The sequence below is a fragment of the Hibiscus syriacus genome, unplaced genomic scaffold, assembly GCF_006381635.1.
Source record: "Hibiscus syriacus cultivar Baekdansim isolate YM2019G1 unplaced genomic scaffold, ASM638163v2 tig00111095_pilon, whole genome shotgun sequence".
Lineage (NCBI taxonomy): Eukaryota > Viridiplantae > Streptophyta > Magnoliopsida > Malvales > Malvaceae > Hibiscus > Hibiscus syriacus.
The window spans coordinates 12,801,772-12,820,548 of NW_024062980.1; the positions used below are offsets into that span (position 1 = coordinate 12,801,772).

General features: G+C 35.2%; 1 protein-coding gene across 1 annotated transcript; it reads right to left on the reverse strand.

Annotated features, from left to right (window-relative positions):
* Positions 1 to 14,551: 14,551 nt before the first annotated feature.
* Positions 14,552 to 17,639, reverse strand: LOC120152699 (sorcin-like). The gene is made up of 10 exons (XM_039164870.1): positions 17,535 to 17,639; positions 17,393 to 17,451; positions 17,265 to 17,305; positions 17,151 to 17,182; positions 16,972 to 17,000; positions 16,645 to 16,681; positions 16,377 to 16,433; positions 15,574 to 15,650; positions 15,146 to 15,219; positions 14,552 to 14,818 (listed from the first exon to the last, which is right to left on the reverse strand). The coding sequence occupies exons 1-10, from the start codon at positions 17,616 to 17,618 to the stop codon at positions 14,799 to 14,801; spliced, it is 510 nt and encodes a 169-aa protein (XP_039020801.1). The 5' UTR covers positions 17,619 to 17,639; the 3' UTR covers positions 14,552 to 14,798.
* Between the last annotated feature and the right edge of the window lie 1,138 nt (positions 17,640 to 18,777).

Consider the following 18,777-nt stretch of genomic DNA (forward strand, 5'->3'; position numbering starts at 1 on the left):
TTCATTTCCTCTTAACTTCTGGCTATTCATGAGGTACATCTCTGTTCAGCGAAAAAAAAGTTTTCGAAGCTGGCTTCAAACGTTGAGTCGCTGTAGTTGGACTCATGTTCCCCCTATCTTCATATTAGCAGGTACCTTTGTGGCATATGGACCTTCCGAGAATACGAATTTATCCCGTTTGAAAGGACCATATGTCTTCTCTTTATCCATCTTACTTGAAATGTTGCATTTGACACTATTTCCTTTGTACTTCCTGGCAACTTGTTAATGCGAGCAATGATTGCAAGAGGTTCCTTAAGTTTGATTGGGTCACCTTGTTCACAAGTTACAGCTTTATTTTTATCAAATTGTTTCTCCCTTTGCACAGAAGCCTTTTTCCTTTGTCCAGCACAGTTATTTTATCCATCATCTTGGATATTAGCCCCCTCATTTAATAGAGTTCACTTTGTTCTCCATCAGACATGCAATCTTCGGATGTACAACTCCCTGTTCTTCTCGAAACTTCTTTCAAATGCCATTCTTAGTTGTATCGTAGTCTACCTGATCATGAAACCTTTTATCCATGGTGAAAACCTTTTAATTTGTGACTACTCAAAATCGACACCCTTTTGTGTATATCATGACCATATGATGCAAGAAAAAGAAAGATAAAAAGAAAACAAGTTAGAACATATAGCAATGTGTAAAGGTAAATGCAAAGATAAAATACAAATGTGGATGTAAATGGAATGAAAGGACTCATCCCAAAATAACTGTTCATTGAACAATTCTTGAAAAACTGACAATGTCTCGGTACAATGGGGAAGTGAAAATCTGGTCCATCTTCCAACTCCTGCGAGCTTCTAGGTATCGCATCGTCCTTCGTCAGATGTAGGCACATTGAAAATCTTCTACTTCGTCTCCTACTTTCAAAAGTTTTTCAAGCTGGTTCGTGACGTTCAATCGTTAGTTTTTACGTCATATCTTCTTGAGTCTGACTTATTACCTCCGCTGGCCGACGTATGGCTTGTCTCCTTAGTAGGGAGACTCTCTATTGATGCTACTCAATATATGTAGAGCATCTTTGAAATTCTACCTAACCCAACGAAATGCATTTTTGTGGCATTGTTTTTCAAGAACCTTCTAAAAGATCAGTTATTTAAGGGATCAATACCTCTGAATGATATGTCATATTCATGCAAAAATGCAACAAAACACAAGATCAGACAAAAGGAAATCAATGTTAGTAGAAACAAGAAGAGAAGAGTTAAGTTAGTTGAAATGATTAGTCAAAGAAATGTAATCTTAGCAACAATAATTAAATTTGACTCAAAGTCGATACTGAAAAATAAAGCATACAAAGAAAATTAATTTTCCTAACCGCATGAGTTCTAATTCCCCTAGGTTATCCATATGGCTCTACCGGGGTAGGTTTACTAAATTCTCTACATGAGGTTGGCTTCTAACGAAGGTTCCCAGGCCATCTTTATAACCTGCTAAGGTTAACTCCGATTCTGGCCCATTATAGACTTGCGAATCAGATTCGACTCAGGAGATCACACCACTAGAAACGTACCTCAGATCTATTATCCTGATAGTCAACTTATGATGCTTTCCAAAGAAACTTTATCAGACCCACACAAGGAAGCACAATGCTCCTCGTGAGGTATGGCATTTCTCCCTACTTAGGTAAACTGGGTTGGAGCTCGGGTTTAAAGCTATGATATGCAACAATCCTAAATCTTCACAAAGTGTAAGCATTAATCAGAGAGAAAATCTTTTTTTTTGAAATAACATAATGAACTATAAATTAAAACAAGATCGAACTCATAATTTCCCAAAATCCTAAATATAGTGTAACTAACTCGTGGCTCGACTCTCAAGTTGTTTTAAAATACAAAACATCCCCAGCGGAGTCGCAAAGCTGTCAACACCATTTTTCTCCTGGGAAGGGAAACACGGGTTTTCTCTTTGAAATGTGTTTCAAAATGTGAGTAGTCACCACCAATCATTTAAGGTGTGATTGGGACACCATAAAAACCGGGTGATTTTAATAAAACATTTTATTTTTTAGAAAAATACAAAGTTTTAAGGTTTACAAAAATCCATAAATTAGGTTCGGGAGTCAGTTACATGTGGGGAAGGATTAGCACCCCAAAAGCGCCCAAAAATTGGTACCTATTTGATTACCCTATATTTAGAATAAAAAATTTTGAGTTCGATATTTATTTAATTTAAAAATTATTATGGATGCAAAGTTGAAAAGGTTATTCGTTTGTTAAGGCCGATAACATTCACCCCCTAGCATAAACGCGGGAGATCAGCTATTATGCCTAATAATCGGACATTACCTTAATTCTAGAAAATAATGATGTGACTTTTGAAAAGGATGTCGACCTATTTCGAGAATCACCAGTAGTCACCCCCTGAGCATACTTGCGAAAGATATACTGTTAATTCCCTATTAAATGAACATTGTCTTAGATTAAAAACAAAGTGCAAATAAGACAAATTTTTATTTATCCTAATTAAGCAAGGGTAAATTAAGGCTTTTTCTAGCTTAAGGTGTCAAATTATGAAAAATTAGGAACTTAGGGGATTAAACCTAAATGTAGCTCTAATATTTACCCTATTTGATTTATAAATCAGTTATTGAATCGAATAATCGAGATGGTCCCTCGAGCATTTAAACGAGAGCCACCTCGGATTATTCCCTAAATTAAAGAGACTAAATCAAAATATAGCTAAAAACAGAGGCTCTATTTAACCTATTTGATTATGTCAATATTAAAGTCTAATTGAAATTCAGGGACTAAAAAGGTCGAGATCTAAAAGTATCAATTTCTAAAAGATTTAAAAGTTTAAGGACCTAAATCAATATTTTTTAAAGTTAAGGATTAATTAATAAACCAAAATTCTAAGTATTATCTAAATTATTAAACCTAAAGTATTTTTTAGAAAATATTAATTATTAATAAATTTTAAAAAGTCGAGCAATCGATTCGAGTAATCAGGCATCTTATGTTAAAACTCAACTCAAATTACTCCCTAAGTAAACTAGAGTGTTATCCTAATTTCTAAATTCGATTCGAGTGTTAACCTAATCTAAGAAACTAAATCTAAGGTTTAAATTACGAAACAAAACAATTAATAATAAACTTAATTAAAATAATTAAAATAACAAATAATAAAAAATAGTAAAAAACATAAAATAAAAAATAAACATAAACAAAAATACAAGGAGCTAATTGTATATATATTAAATTACTAAACTAAAAGGGCATAAATTAAACATAAAATGGGACTAAATTAAAAAAATTTGAAATTTGAAGGCTAAATCGAAATAAAATGAAAATAAACAAATTAGGGGATAAATACAAAACATGCGGAAATTAAAGGGAGCTAAATACAATTATCCAATTTATTTAAGCCTAAAAATAATATGTTAAATTATAAAGAAAAAATTATAGGATCAGTTTAAATAATTTTCAAAAAATAAAAATAAAATGTCACAACACATGACTAAAACGTAAAAACACAGTTAAATAACAGGGACTAAAAATGATTTTACCAAAAAATATATATCATGCGTAAAAATGGATAAATAAAAAAATTAGTCCCTACAGGTGACTAGCATGCAAAAACACGAGTAAGTTAGGGGGATTAAAACGAGAATAACCCAAAAATAAAAGGCATACATGAAAAAGGTAAAATAGTAGTTTTGGTCCCTGCAGGGGCCAAACTGCAAAAACACACTGAAATATCAGGCATTAAAACATGATTTTCCTTATATATACAAAATATATATTTTTTCCATTTTCATGCAAAACACAAAAAAGGGGGAGAAACTCTCCCCTCGGCCGGGCCATTGCCAGCCACCTCGACCTGCCTCCGGTCGCCGTCCGATCGTCGCTCCAGCCATTACACACGATGGCCAAAAACACCAAAATTCTCCCAAAACTTCGCCGAAAATAGATCAAACCCACTAGGATTATTTTAGGACCTAAAATCCCCCGAAAGCACCTTAAAACCCTCAAAAACCAACCTAAGACTCCTCGGCAACTCGAACTCCGACGACGCTACCCCCGGCTCAGGTAAGCCCTGATCTCTTATCCTTTTATTTTTTTGTTATTTTACTGTAAAAATGTTGGGTTGTTGTGTTATTGATTCGAAAACTTGAGAAAGATTCTATTTTTTTGGTTCATACTTAGCAACTGGGGGGCTTTTTTATCTTTGATATGCTTTTCGAAGCCTTAAAAAATGTTTTCTTTGTTTTTTTCTAAAACTAAAAGGATTTTTTACGTTCAGATTCGAAGCCAACAAGAAGATAATAAAAAAAACTACTTATTAGAACTAAAATGGTGATCACACAAGGCAAAGGACAAATCTACATTCCTATGTCACAATAAGGAAAGGGCTATCTCACCGTACAGGTACCAGCAATGAACGCATCTCGTGCACATAAAGAAAACATGTGAAAAGAAATCAAAAGGGGGACATAAAAACAAGAGAAAATCAGTATTGGGGATTCACAAAATATCAGAGAGAAAAAATGAAAACATAAGAACTATTCGGGAAAAAAAAGAGGGGAACTTACCCTTTTTCGTTGAAAACCAAAGCAGCCCACCTAGCTGGAACCGAAAAGCCTCGCCCCCGAAGGTAAAGCCTACATCATTTTTATTTAAATAAAGGGGGAGTTTTAGGTTTAGGAAGTTTGAAAGGTGGCTCTTATTAGGTATTTAGGTTTAGGGGAAGAGGAGTTTAAGCTCTTTTCTCTCGTCGCTGCCACTGACTTGCAATGGCAGAGGGGTTTCTTTGCGCCCTTGCGGCGAAGGACATCAGAAAAAGGGGAGGGTTTAGAGTTTTTTTTCTCTCTCCCCCCTAGAAAGAAGAAAAATTAACAAATGGGGGGAAATGGCTGGTTTTTTGCCTTAGTTTTGGTCATATATATCGCACATGAAATGGAGTCGCTCCGAGGAGAGGGAAATTGCATGTTCGATGCTTGGGTTAACCCTATTCGGGGCCTTAATATTTTATAACATTCCGTTTTGGTCATTAAATATAAAAAACTCTTGCATGTTCTATTTCAGGCTTTATATTTTTTTATGCCTATGTTTTGGTCACTATCTGTTCACTATTTATTTTGGATAAATTCCTATCACGATTACTAATCCTTGATTTAATACATTTTAGTCCATATTTGCTTTTGACATGTGCAATGGTTTAATCTCTGATTTTAGCTGACAGTTTATACTTCAGTTCATTTTAATCCTTTTTGTTCCCTGTATTGAAATATATGTTTCATTCATGATTTAGGATCCTTTATTGTTGACGAAAACGGGTAAAGAAAACAGAAGAACACGAGAATTTTACGAGGTTCGGCAATGTACTTACGTCCTCGGTGCCTAGGCGGCGCTAGAAGTTTTATTCAATGATATTTTAGGTCTAGGTTACATCTCTATTTATAATAGAAAACCCTGGTACATAATTACAAAATCAACCCTGTACCGTTCTGATGAGCCATACCTAACAAATCTCCACCTTGGCGAATATCCTGCCCCTTGGAAACTTCAATGTGGGTTGGGTTACCTTGCTTCTTTAACAACTCGAAACATTCAACAAGTCCAAGCAATGCTTGAACTTGTCTGTCGTAACTGGCTTGGTGAACATATCAGCTGCATTCTCATCAGTATGTACCTTCTAAAACAAAACCTCTCCAGATGCAACCAACTCTATGATCTTGTGGAACCTTACATCAATATGTTTAGTTCTAGCACGATACACCTGATTCTTAGCCAAGTGAATAGCACTTTGATTATCACAAAGCAACTGAACTCCACCTTGTTGAACACCCAACTCCTTCACTAAACCAGTAAGCCATAAAACTTCTTTTGCAGCTTCAGCCGCTGCCATGTACTCAGCTTTAGTTGTAGATAGAGCCACAATAGATTGAACAGTAGACTTCCAACAAATAGGCCCTCCACCAAGAGTAAAGACATACCCTGTCGTAGATCTTCTATTATCCAAGTCACCTGCATAGTCTGAATCCACATATCCTACAACCAAAGGATTATCCCGCTGACTCCCAAAAACAATTCCATATCCCACAGTACCTTTTAAGTACCGAAAGATCCACTTGACTGCTTCCCAATGTTGCTTACCAGGTTTAGACATGTACTTACAAACTTGACTAACAGCATGAGCTAAATCAGGACGAGTACATACCATCGCATACATCAAGCAGCCAACAGCATTAGAATACGGAACCTTTGCCATATCTTCAGCTTCCTTATCTGTCTTAGGGCATTGTTCTGATGAGAGCTTAAAGTGATTCGCCAATGGAGCGCTAACTGGTTTCGCGCTGCTCATCGTAAACCTTTCTAGCATTTTCTCAACATAACCCCGTTGAGATAGCCGTAGTTTCCTTGAGTCTCTGTCCCTGCAAATTTCCATTCCAAGAATTTTCTTTGCAGCACCTAAATCTTTCATATCAAATTCCTGACTCAATAAAATTTTCAAACCGATAACATCATCCATGTTCTTCGCAGCAATCAACATATCATCACCATACAATAATAGAAAAGTAAAAGAACCATCATCAAGGCTCTTAACATAGACACAACAATCATACTCACATCGGTTGTAGCCAATCTTGATCATATAGGAGTCAAACCGTTTATACCACTGTCTCGGAGACTGTTTTAACCCGTACAAAGATTTCTTCAATCTGCAAACTAAATGCTCGTTTCCAGGTTGAGTGAAACCTTCAGGTTGCCGCATGTAGATCTGCTCCTCTAAATCACCATGCAAAAAAGTAGTTTTAACATGCATCTGCTCTAAATGCAAATCCCAACTAGCCACCAATGCAAGTACTGCTCGGATTGAAGTGTGCCTGACCACAGGAGAAAATATTTCATCATAATCAACTCCTTTCTGCTGTGAAAAACCCTTTGCTACCAAACGAGCCTTGAACTTCTCCTCCTCTTTTTCTGTTACTGCTGGTTTCTTCTTATACACCCATTTACAACCAATCGGCTTCTTACCCTCAGGAAGGGGAACTAACTCCCACGTGCGATTGTGATTCAAAGACTCCATCTCCTCAACCATGGCTGTCATCCACTTGTCGTTTTCCTGACTAGTAACGGCATCATGAAAAGTAACCGGATCATCACTGCTAACAATAAGTGCAAAAGATACCAAGTCTTCAAAACCCAATCTGTTCGGAGGCTTTATATTCGTTCGTCTCACCCTGTCTCTGGCGAGACTATAATCTTGCAAATCATCCGTAGTGGAACCACCAGAAGTCGGTTGAGAAGTTTCTGGTTTCTCAACTGGAAACTGCTCGAAATCCACCACTGTCGTGTCTTGCTTCTGCTGCAACATGGACTGTTCATTAAAAACGACATCTCTACTAATCACAACTTTCTTCGCAACTGGATCCCAGAACTTGAATCCTTTGACACCTTTCTTGTAACCTAGAAAAATGCACTCCTTCGATTTTGCATCAAGTTTGGATCTCTCATCAGTAGGTACATGCACATAAGCAGGACAACCAAAAATCCGTAAGTTATCAAAACTAACATCATGACCAGTCCATACCTCTTCTGCAACTTTCCCAGCCAGCGATGCCCTTGGTGATCTGTTGATAAGGTAACACGCCATGTTAACAGCCTCAGCCCAGAAGTGTTTGGGAAGCCCCGCATTCAACCGCAAACATCTGGCTCTTTCATTCAATGACCTGTTCATTCGTTCTGCAACACCATTCTGTTGTGGTGTCTTGCGCACTGTAAAATGCCTCTGAATCCCATGCTCCTTACACAATTGTAGGAACTGTGAATCTGTGTACTCCGTACCATTGTCAGACCGCAAACACTTGATTTTTCGTCCTGTTTGGTTTTCTACCTAGCTTGAACTTCTTAAAAACTTCAGATTTCTGTTTCAAAAAATACACCCAAACTTTCCGTGAAAAATCATCAATAAAAGTAACATAGTACCTAGATCCACCTAAAGACGATGTCGTGGAAGGCCCCCATACATCAGAATGCACATAATCAAGAATCCCTTGAGTTGTGTACTTCGCAGACTTAAAACGGACTTTAGACTGTTTACCAAGAACACAATACTTGCAAAAATTGAGCTTACAGCTTTTGACACCATGCAACAAGTTTCTCTTGCGTAATTTTGCCATACCACGTTCACTAAGATGAGCAAGGCGCATATGCCACAATTTTGTCGTATCATCACAGGACTCAATAGAGTGAACTCCACCTGCAACGGTACTCCCTAACAATCTGTAGATATTCCCTACAGTCATCTTGCCTTTCATCACAGTCAATGCTCCTTTAACAATCTGAATGGTTTCCCTATCCTCGTCAGCCTTAGGGATAAAACAATTCTTGTGCAAAGTGCCCAAGGAAATCAAATTCTTCTTCAAGTCTGGGATATGTTGAACACCACTCAACGTCCGAACAGAGCCATCGTGCATCTTAATTCTGACATCACCAATACCAACAATATTGCAACATCGATCATCACCCAAATAAACCGAACCAGAATTAACCGGCCTGTATGTCGAAAACCATTCCCTATTTGGCGTGATGTGATAAGAACATCCAGAATCAAGAATCCAAGCATCCGTCAATTGTGTCATTGAAATAGAAAGCATATCACCCTCACTGCAATCAGAATTATCATCCTCGACCACGTTCACAGACTTGGATGAGCCATCACGCTTCTCATCAATCTACTTTTTCAACTTCGGACAGTCTCGCTTCATATGTCCCGCCTCCTTGCACTTGTAACAGTGAATCGTCTTCTTATCCCTGGATTTGGATCTGGAATTCTGCTTCCCGGACCCTGCCTTCTCTGGCTTCCGTCCACGATCTCGATTACCCTTGACATATAAGCTATCGGCTTGAGAGCTTTCCCCTGCATTCTGCTTTCTCTGGTTGTGAGCCAACAAGGCTGCGGTAATCTCCTCAACGTTGATAGTCTCTTTCCATATATAAGTGTAGTCACCATGTGTTCGTAAGAGGGAGGCAACGAACACAACAGAATCATCGCTCTGTCTTCATCCTCAATTTTCACATCAAGCCGAGCCAGATCAGAAACGATTTGATTGAAGACATTCACGTGTTGTGCCAAATCGTGATCGTCCTGCATCTTCAGCCCATACAGCCGCTGCTTCAGATACAGTTTTGTCGTTAAGGATTTGGACATAAACTGACTTTCCAACTTCTTCCAAATTTCGTCTAGAGACGATAGATGAATGACGTGATACATGACCTCGTCCGCCAAACATAATCGTTGGTTCCTGCCGCTCGCTGCTACAATTCTTCCCAATCTTCCTCATCCATCGATGCCAGCTTTGAAGGTCGCAAAGCCTTCAAGATCCCTTGCTGCGCCAATAGATCCTTCACCCTCGTTTGCCATAATCCGAAGTTACCCTGACCATCGAATTTCGCGACTTCAAATTTTGCTCCTGACATCTGATACCAATTGTTGATAAATCGGGCAAAGTAAACGAAAGAACACGAGAATTTTACGAGGTTCGGCAATGTGCTTACGTCCTCGGTGCCTAGGCGGCGCTAGAAGTTTTATTCAATGATATTTTAGGTCTAGGTTACATCTCTATTTATAATAGAAAACCCTGGTACATAATTATAAAATCAACCCTGTACCGTACCGCGGGGCTACGCCCCCGCACCCCCAACCCACATAATTCGTAACCCCACAACGAGACTTTCTTTGTAAGGACAGATGATGTTCGCTCACTCCACTCCATCTCCTGTCCTCTTTACTGGTATATTTATGAGCTATACCTAACATTTATGTTTTAGTATTCATTTTAGTCATTGTTTTTTTTTATTATGAAGTTACATGATTTGCCACATAATAAGGTTTTATTATTTTGTCTTTTTTGTGATTTAGTCTTTCTTTTATTTATTTTATTCTTATTATTCTTTTTTAAAATAATTTAATTAATTGCTTAATTTTGTTTTGTACCTTTTTATTTTTATAATGTGAATAATACTAAATATTTTATTTTGACTGTATACATTAGACTATGTCATATATATATATATATATATATATATATATATATATACTTCTTAACCATGTATGTTTATATACTATTCTTCTTTATATTTTTATTCTATCTTATTTATTTTATTTTGATTTATGGATTATTCTTTTATCAACCTTTTGTGTATCTCTTATATTTGATATTAATATTTTAGTAGTTACTCGAACATTTTCGAGAACATTGACCGTATAATGGGCATGAAAAGCATTACTTTACAGAAGTGGTGTGATTCAAAGTGACATTCGAACGAAATGTGAACTCAAAATAAATCGAGTATATTTTATAAAAGTAAGGTTAATTAATTTTTTTCTTTAATTCTAATTTAAATATTGGCATCATATATATTTTTAAAACAGTAAATTATTTTACGTGATTACTAGTATTCAATTTTTATTTGATTGATGATCTTAGATTAAGGAGGGAATATTCTTTTATAGATAAGAAATAAGCGGGGTAGCCTTCCCGTTGAAGGATGTGTGAATACTAAGATTTCTCTTCAAATTAAAAGAATTTCCCCAGATAATTAATTAAACTTCAGTAAATGGATCATGCTTTAATTTCATACTTGAATTCATAATTTTACTCCTACAACAACGTATAAGTGATTAGGTATCAATTTTGGACGTTGTGAGGTACTAATCCTTCCCCATGCGTAATCGACTTCCGAATCCCCAAAAATGAATTTCTGATAAACGCATACCAACTTTTGTCTTTTAAATGATTTTTTAAATTGTCTTAAAAGGAGTTTTTAGGTATTTGATCTACCTAATCTAAAGGTCGGTGGCGACTCCAAAGCAACTTAACTGAATTGATCGAATTAATCTAAAAGTGAATATTTTCAAAGAAACAATCGTAACTGAATTTTTGGTTTTAAAATGTAAAAAACGTTTTTTTTTAAAAGAGAGAGGTTACGACAGGGGCAATTTGGTATTTTTTTGAAACCTAGGGTCATAACTGAAGTTTGAGTAAAGTTCGAGGTTAAATTGTTAGAATTTATAGTTTTAGGGTAAATTTTTAAAGATTCAAGAATTTGGGGGTTAAAATGGAAATTAGGAAAATTTAGGTGTTTTTTGTTGTTGAAAAATTTGGAAGCTTGAGGCTAAATTTCGTCCTCTATGAATTTAAGGATCAAATCAATAAAGATGTAAAATCTAGGGTAAAAGTTCTAAACTCTGGTAACTTCAAGGGTCAAATTATGGTGGATGTATATGTTCCTCATAGTAGGCACAACATGCCTATCCTGAAATTTGAATTTCTTTATGTTAGTTATTTATTTTACTGATGTTACTCACTCTAAAATTTGAATTTTTTTCATGTTGATTCTTCATTTTAGTGATGTGACCACCTAGAAATTTTATTTGTCCTCGTATACGAAAAAAATTTTGTTGTTGATATGTAGACATGCACAAAGTCAGATTTAAATCCGATCCGGATCGGATAAAAAATGATCCGGTTTTTTCACCTAGCCAAAAACCGGTTTGTAAAAAAACTGGTTCGGATCCTAACCAGTTTGGAGGGTCGGATGGTGTAACTGGTTTCGGTTTGAAAAAAAAAAGTTTTTTTAAAAAAAAACCAGATATAAAAAAAACGATTTTAATATTATTAAAATTACATCATCATCAATTGCAATAAAGTTTACGATAATTCAAATACTTAAAAACTTCCAAGTTCGATAAATTCAAATACTTAAAAACTTCCAAGTTCGATAATTGAAACAAAGTTTACGATAATTGAAATAAAGTTTAAAAATAAACTACATCGCCATCTCTTCTTCATCATCTTCGCCTTCTTTGTTTGGAGGGGATATTCAAAGTTCGACTTCTTCAATGTGTAAGTTTGCTTCCAAATCGGCATCAATTGCATCTTCTAGGGTGGTGATATGTTGCTTCCAAGCCGCTTCATCCAAATAATCCTTCAAACAAATGTTTACTTCCACCAACTCGGGACTTAGTCTTGATCTTCGTTGCGATATAACCTTGCCACTAATAGAAAAAACGGATTCCGAAGCTACCGTAGAAGCTTGGACGGTTAGTAAATCACGGGCCATGGCGGCTAGAATCGAAAATTGTGCTTCATTTTCTTTCCACCAAGCCAAAATATCCAAACTTTCAAACCTTCAAATGTCATTTTTGATAGAAAATCGCATGACATGTAATTTTCCAACTCGCTACTTGGGGTGGTAGTACGTGATCGTTTGCATTGGGAATTTACAAGAGTGTTAAAAAGTGACAAATTTATGTTACTTGGATGTCTACTAGATGATTCCGCATTCGTTCTCATTTGATCATGTATTACACTACTTGATCCGTATTTAGTTAAATAAATTGCAAACATGTCTCGAAAACATTTGTTAAAATAATTTATTTGGTTTTGGACAAAGTTGGGTTCATCATCTGTTAGATTAAAAGCAAACGCAATTTGTTCAATTAGTGTTTCAACCCCGTTAACATTTAACGTTGGGTTTAAAGCGGCAGCACAAGTAAAAATAGAGGGAATCTCCTTAAAATATTTTAAAAGTTTTTCCTTCATTGCAAAGTCAATTTCTTGAAAAACTTCGGTTTCAAATTCAAAGTCATTTAGTCGGGTAGCCAACAAAAATATTTGATTAAGAACCAACGAGCTAATAGGGTAATAAACATCGGATAAAAAAGTTGTTGCATTTTTAAAAATCCCAAGCAAATCGGTTATTTTGGCTATAGTTTCCCAACTCGAATCTGGATAAATGTTTGGGACATGGCCCCTTTCGAAAAGCCGATCGTCAATCAAATGTTTGCAATGTTTCCCTTTGCCTTAAGGCGATATGCATCATCATCCAAGTTGATTTTCAACGAGTTGGACAATCCAAATTAGGATCCAAAGCTTTTTTATTAACCGACTTACAAAATTGTTTATAATCATTTAGTCTTTTGTTGTTGTTACAAAGAACCGATTTTATCATTGCTTTAAATTCTAATCTAATCGGTTTAATAACCTCCAAACCGGCTTGCACAGATAAATTAATTATGTGTTCAACGCAACGAGTATGAAAAATGCACCGTCTAAAATCGGTGAAAGTAATATTTTCAATCTTGGAACTGCGTTTGTATTATTCGATGCATTATCAAAGGATATAGAAAAAACTTTATTTTCTAATTTATAAAGACAAATTACCCTTTTTAAAAGTGTAAATAAATTAGCATCGGTATGCGGCTCACCGAATAATTCAAACGCGATTGTTATTTTCATCATTTGCCAATTATCTTGATCTAACCAATGTGTCGTAACGGCTAAAAAATAATTTTCGGTATTATGAGGGTAACTCCAAACGTCACATGTAAGCGACACACCATAACAGTGTTCTTGGAATCTTAAAATCATTTTTTCCCTCAGCGTACGCCACATTTTTATAGCATCTCTTCTAAGGGTAGTACGACTTACTTGAGTATAACGTGGTTGCATTAGTTGTTGAATTGTTGTCGTGAAATCTTCATCATCAAAGTGGTCGAACGACAATGCTTTTGTAAACGTTTCTCGTAATTTTTCGTTGTCGTAAACAAAAACACCACCTTGCGGTGTAAGATTCGATTGACTTGGATCCGATCTTGAGCGAAGTGCCTTGCATGATTTTGTCAAATGGTTCTTCAACGTTGTGTTTCCTTCCGATGCAAGCAACTTTAGACAAAGTTTACAACGTGCCCTCCTCGAGCCATTTGACATCTCACATAAATCGTAGTTATCCCAAATATCTTTGTTTCGAGTGTGTTCGATCACTCTCACGACTTCAAGGTTTCCCCCGACGAAAGATTTAGCCGTGTTACTTGTAGCCATGATGAACAAAAAATTACAAAAATAAGATTTGAGAGATGTTTAGGTGTTGTGTAATAAGATTTGAGAAATTTGTAATTAACCAAATACATCTCCAACCTAATTATACATGTTTAGGGTGGTAAAATGGTAATTTTTTTTATAAAAAAAAGGTCACAAACCCCCCCAACGACTATATTAACGGCTAATTTTTTAAACCCATACCGATTTTTTTCGGATAAAAAACCGGTTTTTTAATCGATTTTTTTCAAACCAGTTTGTAATCCGGTAAAAAAACCGGTAGTCCAATTTTTTCCCAAACTGGTTATATTATCCGGTTTTAAAATATCCAATTCCCAAATCCGATTTCGGATATTTTTTGTGCAAAATCGGATATTCGGATTTTTTTGCAGCTCTATTGATATGTGTCAACCCTGAAACATTAAAAATATTTATGGATCATTTTCTGTTCTTGATATGTGCCACAGATTATAATGAGGAGGTTCCAGACAGTTTATCCAGTAGGACGAGAGCAAGGATGGTGTTAGAGAGGGAGAGAGGTCATTTCCTGCAACAAGTTAATAAAAGGGAGTGTTGAATGTAGCAGATGTAAGCAAGGTGCTTTGATAGTTTTGAATTGCCAGATGAAGCATTTGCACCATTGGGTTTAAGTTAAAAAATTTACCCCTAACATCATATCCGGTCCTTCTCCATTGGACATCACTGCCCTTTTATTTAATTTGAATTTTCAGAACATCATCGCATCGCACATACAAGATATATACAAGAAAAAAGTTGAAATGAACCACCGTTGTCAACTAGTTTTATCCGCACACTATCAACGGCATACGTTTTTCAAAACAGAACATGATATCAAATTATCAAATCCATTTCATATCTGAATTCAGAGAGTTATTTCTCGAGTCCAATTTACCTGGTGTTCTCCATGTCATATTCTACAGCTGGCAGCTGAAATCAAAATTACCATAAAAGAAACAGCGTTAAATGGATGGTATGAAAATGCCAAAGAAAAACAATTATAGTTCAAGGTCAAGCAAGTTAACCTTATTGTTCTCTGATACTTGGACTCAGATTTGAGTATTGAATATGGATATGTGTATGACACAGGTATGTTCAAGTTTTAAGTGTTTTCTTATGCTTGGAAAATCATTGGAAAGTCAAATCTCTATACCTATGTTCAGAGTTATATTAGGCTGTTTATTCATTTATTAAAGAGCAAAGACAGCATGTAATCTGAAAGGAAGGGTAAATGTCATTCAAATTGAGAGTACTTACCGCAGTAAACAAACTGGTTCAGATCAAGAGTAACCCTGCCTTGTTTCCCAGTGTCGAATGCATTAAACATATTTCTGCACCGACAACAATCCGCAGAGAGAAGGCAAAAAAAAAGTGATTTACATATCGAGTCTGAGAAATTGACATACAAATATGATTATATGAAGACTCCATGTCAAGCACCTTAAAAGGAAGTGAATTCAAGCATGTACGTTGCAATATGCATGGTATGTGAGCATGTGTTTATCATGTCTGCATTGCATACATTTTACAATAAAAAATTTGACAAGAAATCCCAGATGTTCTCAGCAAACCATAAGAGGGTATCATTTTTGCACAATTCACACACTAATATAATTCGATCTGCAAGACACACACGTGACATTGAAAAGTCAACACGAATTCAGCAGATGTTAGAGATACTTTACCGAGCAGACTGCAAAAATATACAAAGCGATATGAAGTCATCCAGCTGCAATCTCCCATTCTTCTTCTGATCAAAGCTCTGCCAAGAAAGTAAGGAAATAAAAATGGATGGACATGATATCCATAGATACAGTAAAAAGCATAACTAAATTCAGTTAATGCCAAGCAAACCAAGATGGGGAAATATTAATTTTGATAAGAAAACCATGGGCACCAAATCCATACTAAAACAACAACTAATGAAAATTAGATATCTAGAACTAGGTTTGGAAGGGGAATCCTAATACACATTTAACTAGAAAATTAGGAAATCGCAGAATGCTCAATTGACAATGCTTCCGAACAGAACAATGCATGTGGTGGGAAGAGTATGACTGGAATCGGGAAGAGGATGAGAAACAGAATAAGAATCCACCATAAATGAGCGAAGCGAAAGGGGGGCAAGCAGGGGCCTTGGAGCCCCTTGGCTCTTCCAAACACAGTTAATGTTTTATTATTCTGTTACTAAAAATGAATAAAAATCAATGCTGGCCCCCAAAACTCATAATTTGATCTTTATTCCCGGCCCCTCCAACATAAAATTTAACTTCGCTCCTGACGATATAACGAATAGTCTCATTTGAACATACAAGAAATGAAGAATACAATATACAAATATACATATACGAAATATATTATACGTGAGATTCTTAAAATTCTAGTAGAAGCAAGCCACAGAGTCAACTGATGAAACTTTATTACCATGTTCTGCTGCATAATATAACCCTCCCACTTGTAACTTCATGTCTAATTACATAAGCTTTACCTCACATGCTGTGTAGAACGCGGGAGAATCCAAAGAGAACCCGATTTTGTTTATTGCCTGTAACAATGTTTCGTTATCATAACCAGAACAACTGGAATGGCAACAGAAGCAAAAGTGAAAGGGAGATAAAAAAAAATCTGAAGCAAATTGAACTCAGAAAAAATCAGTTTGTCCCAAACAAACGAAAAAGAAACATCTATTCAAAGTCTAAAGATGCCAGATTTGATGCGTTGCATTAAGTTTTAAAACACACTTTGCTTGAACATACCTCGTAAACATCATCAATTACAAGGAATCCACGATTCCTGTAAAGTGAACAATAAAGTATGTTTTTAGTTCTGATTGAAGCAAATAGTATATGGGAGGTGCACACATGTCTTAACTTGCTGCTACATTAAAATAAATGTTTGGAATTAGTGGAACTGAATAAGGCTCTGTTTACTTAGAAATTGTCATTTTCATTTGTTTGCCCCACAAGTTGTCGCCTCAAGCATCAAATGGTTAAACCCTTGAATCACTAAAAGCAGTATCTACCTAACATGATTTTATCCTAGAATATATGTTACTTTCACTCGAGTGTGAGTGTAAAAATTACCTCCCTAAGTCGGAGAAGGCTTGCTGGACCTGTAGAAAAAACCATTAAATCAGATAATCAGAGTAATTGAATAATATTTCCTATTATGAATTCCGTTCTGCCAATCACATTGAAAGAAAAATATCAACCGTATGAATCATAATTGAAAAGGATAAAATTAAAATGCTGAAAGTACTAACCTTGATGAGGAACTTGTTGAGAGCAAGAAATTCTATGCTTAACCAAAAGAGAAGTCAGCAAATAGAACAGAAATTGGAAATAAATATAAATTTATTAAATGATGAAAAGTTCACCTTCAAAGTTCATGGTGCCATTTCTATCAAAATCATACATCCTGCAAAATTAAATAGGAAAATATTAATCAACAAAAAGGGTATAAGAAAGAGCTAAAAATTGAGAAACTAAAAAAAAGAGAGAGAACCTGATCATTTGTTGAACGACAGAAAGAGGGAAGTTGAGATTACCGATGGCGAAAGCGCTCTGATCGTTATTTTACATTCAAAGGGAATTAAGCAGTTTAATTATTATTTAAAAAAAGTTTAAAGGAGGATTGAAAAAGGAACCTTGAGTTGAGGAGCGGTGATGCTTCCAGCTTTCCCTGAGTCAACTCGGTCGAACCACTCTCTTAGAAGCACACTGTCATCCATTTTCCAACAGAGACAAAGATTCCAAACTTCGGAGTTCTGGGTAACGACGTCAACGGGTTTTTACATATGTGGCATTGCGTTCCCGCTTACGACGTCGTTGCAGTACATACTGAAATTGGTAAACTGCATGTTTACTACTTCAACTATCACTTTTATTTCTATTTGATCATCCAACTTTTTTTTTCAAAATCATATCTTACTTTATGTTTTAGCTTCATTTTGGCTATATATCGAGTTAAAAATTTAACAAAACTTGATATTTTTTAATTTTTTCAATGATGATGTGGTATTATCTTAGGGTAACATGTCAGCAACACTAATACATTTTAGGGTAAACTGCTCCAATAGTCACTAATGTTTGGGTAAGTTTTCGTTTTCACCACTGATGTTTCAAAAGTCACAAATCGATCACTAACGTTATCATTTTTTACAAATTGGTCACTCTCCGTTAACAGGCGTGACAGAAAACACACGTAGACTGTTAACAAACGTTAACAGGCTTACATGGATGGTATAATTACATATATAGTCCATGTTATTTATATATTCTTTAAATTTGATCCTAGTTTTAATAAATTTACCTACGAATCAGGAGGTGCCATGTGTTATTGGTTACCTGTCATGGCACATGTTATCATTTGATTGGAAGACTAAATTTATTTTAATTTATTTTAAATTATTTTAATTTATTTTTAATTTAATATATTTATTTCTAGCAATCAGAGGGTGACACGTGTCACCCTCTGGTAGGAAGATAATAAAGCAACAAAGAAGCCAGTGGGGATTCAGACATAGGACCCTTGAGTGAAGTATTGCAAGCCAAACCATTGAGCCAAAGCAACCATTTGACATATTTTGGACAACAAATGGTATATATTGTATCTTAGTATGTAAATGTTTTACTCAAAATTAATAATATGTTATATCTTAAATTTTAAAATTATCTCTTTATTTATTTAACTTATTGAATATTTTTATTTTTTATTAATTTATTAAATATATTTTATTTATCTTAATGTAAAAATATATATTTTATCTTTATCATCGCTTAAAAATATATTTTTTAAATATCTTAATTTGAAATATATTTAAATATTTTACTATTAATTTAATATAAAAATATATATTTTACTCTTATTTTTATTTAAAATATATAATA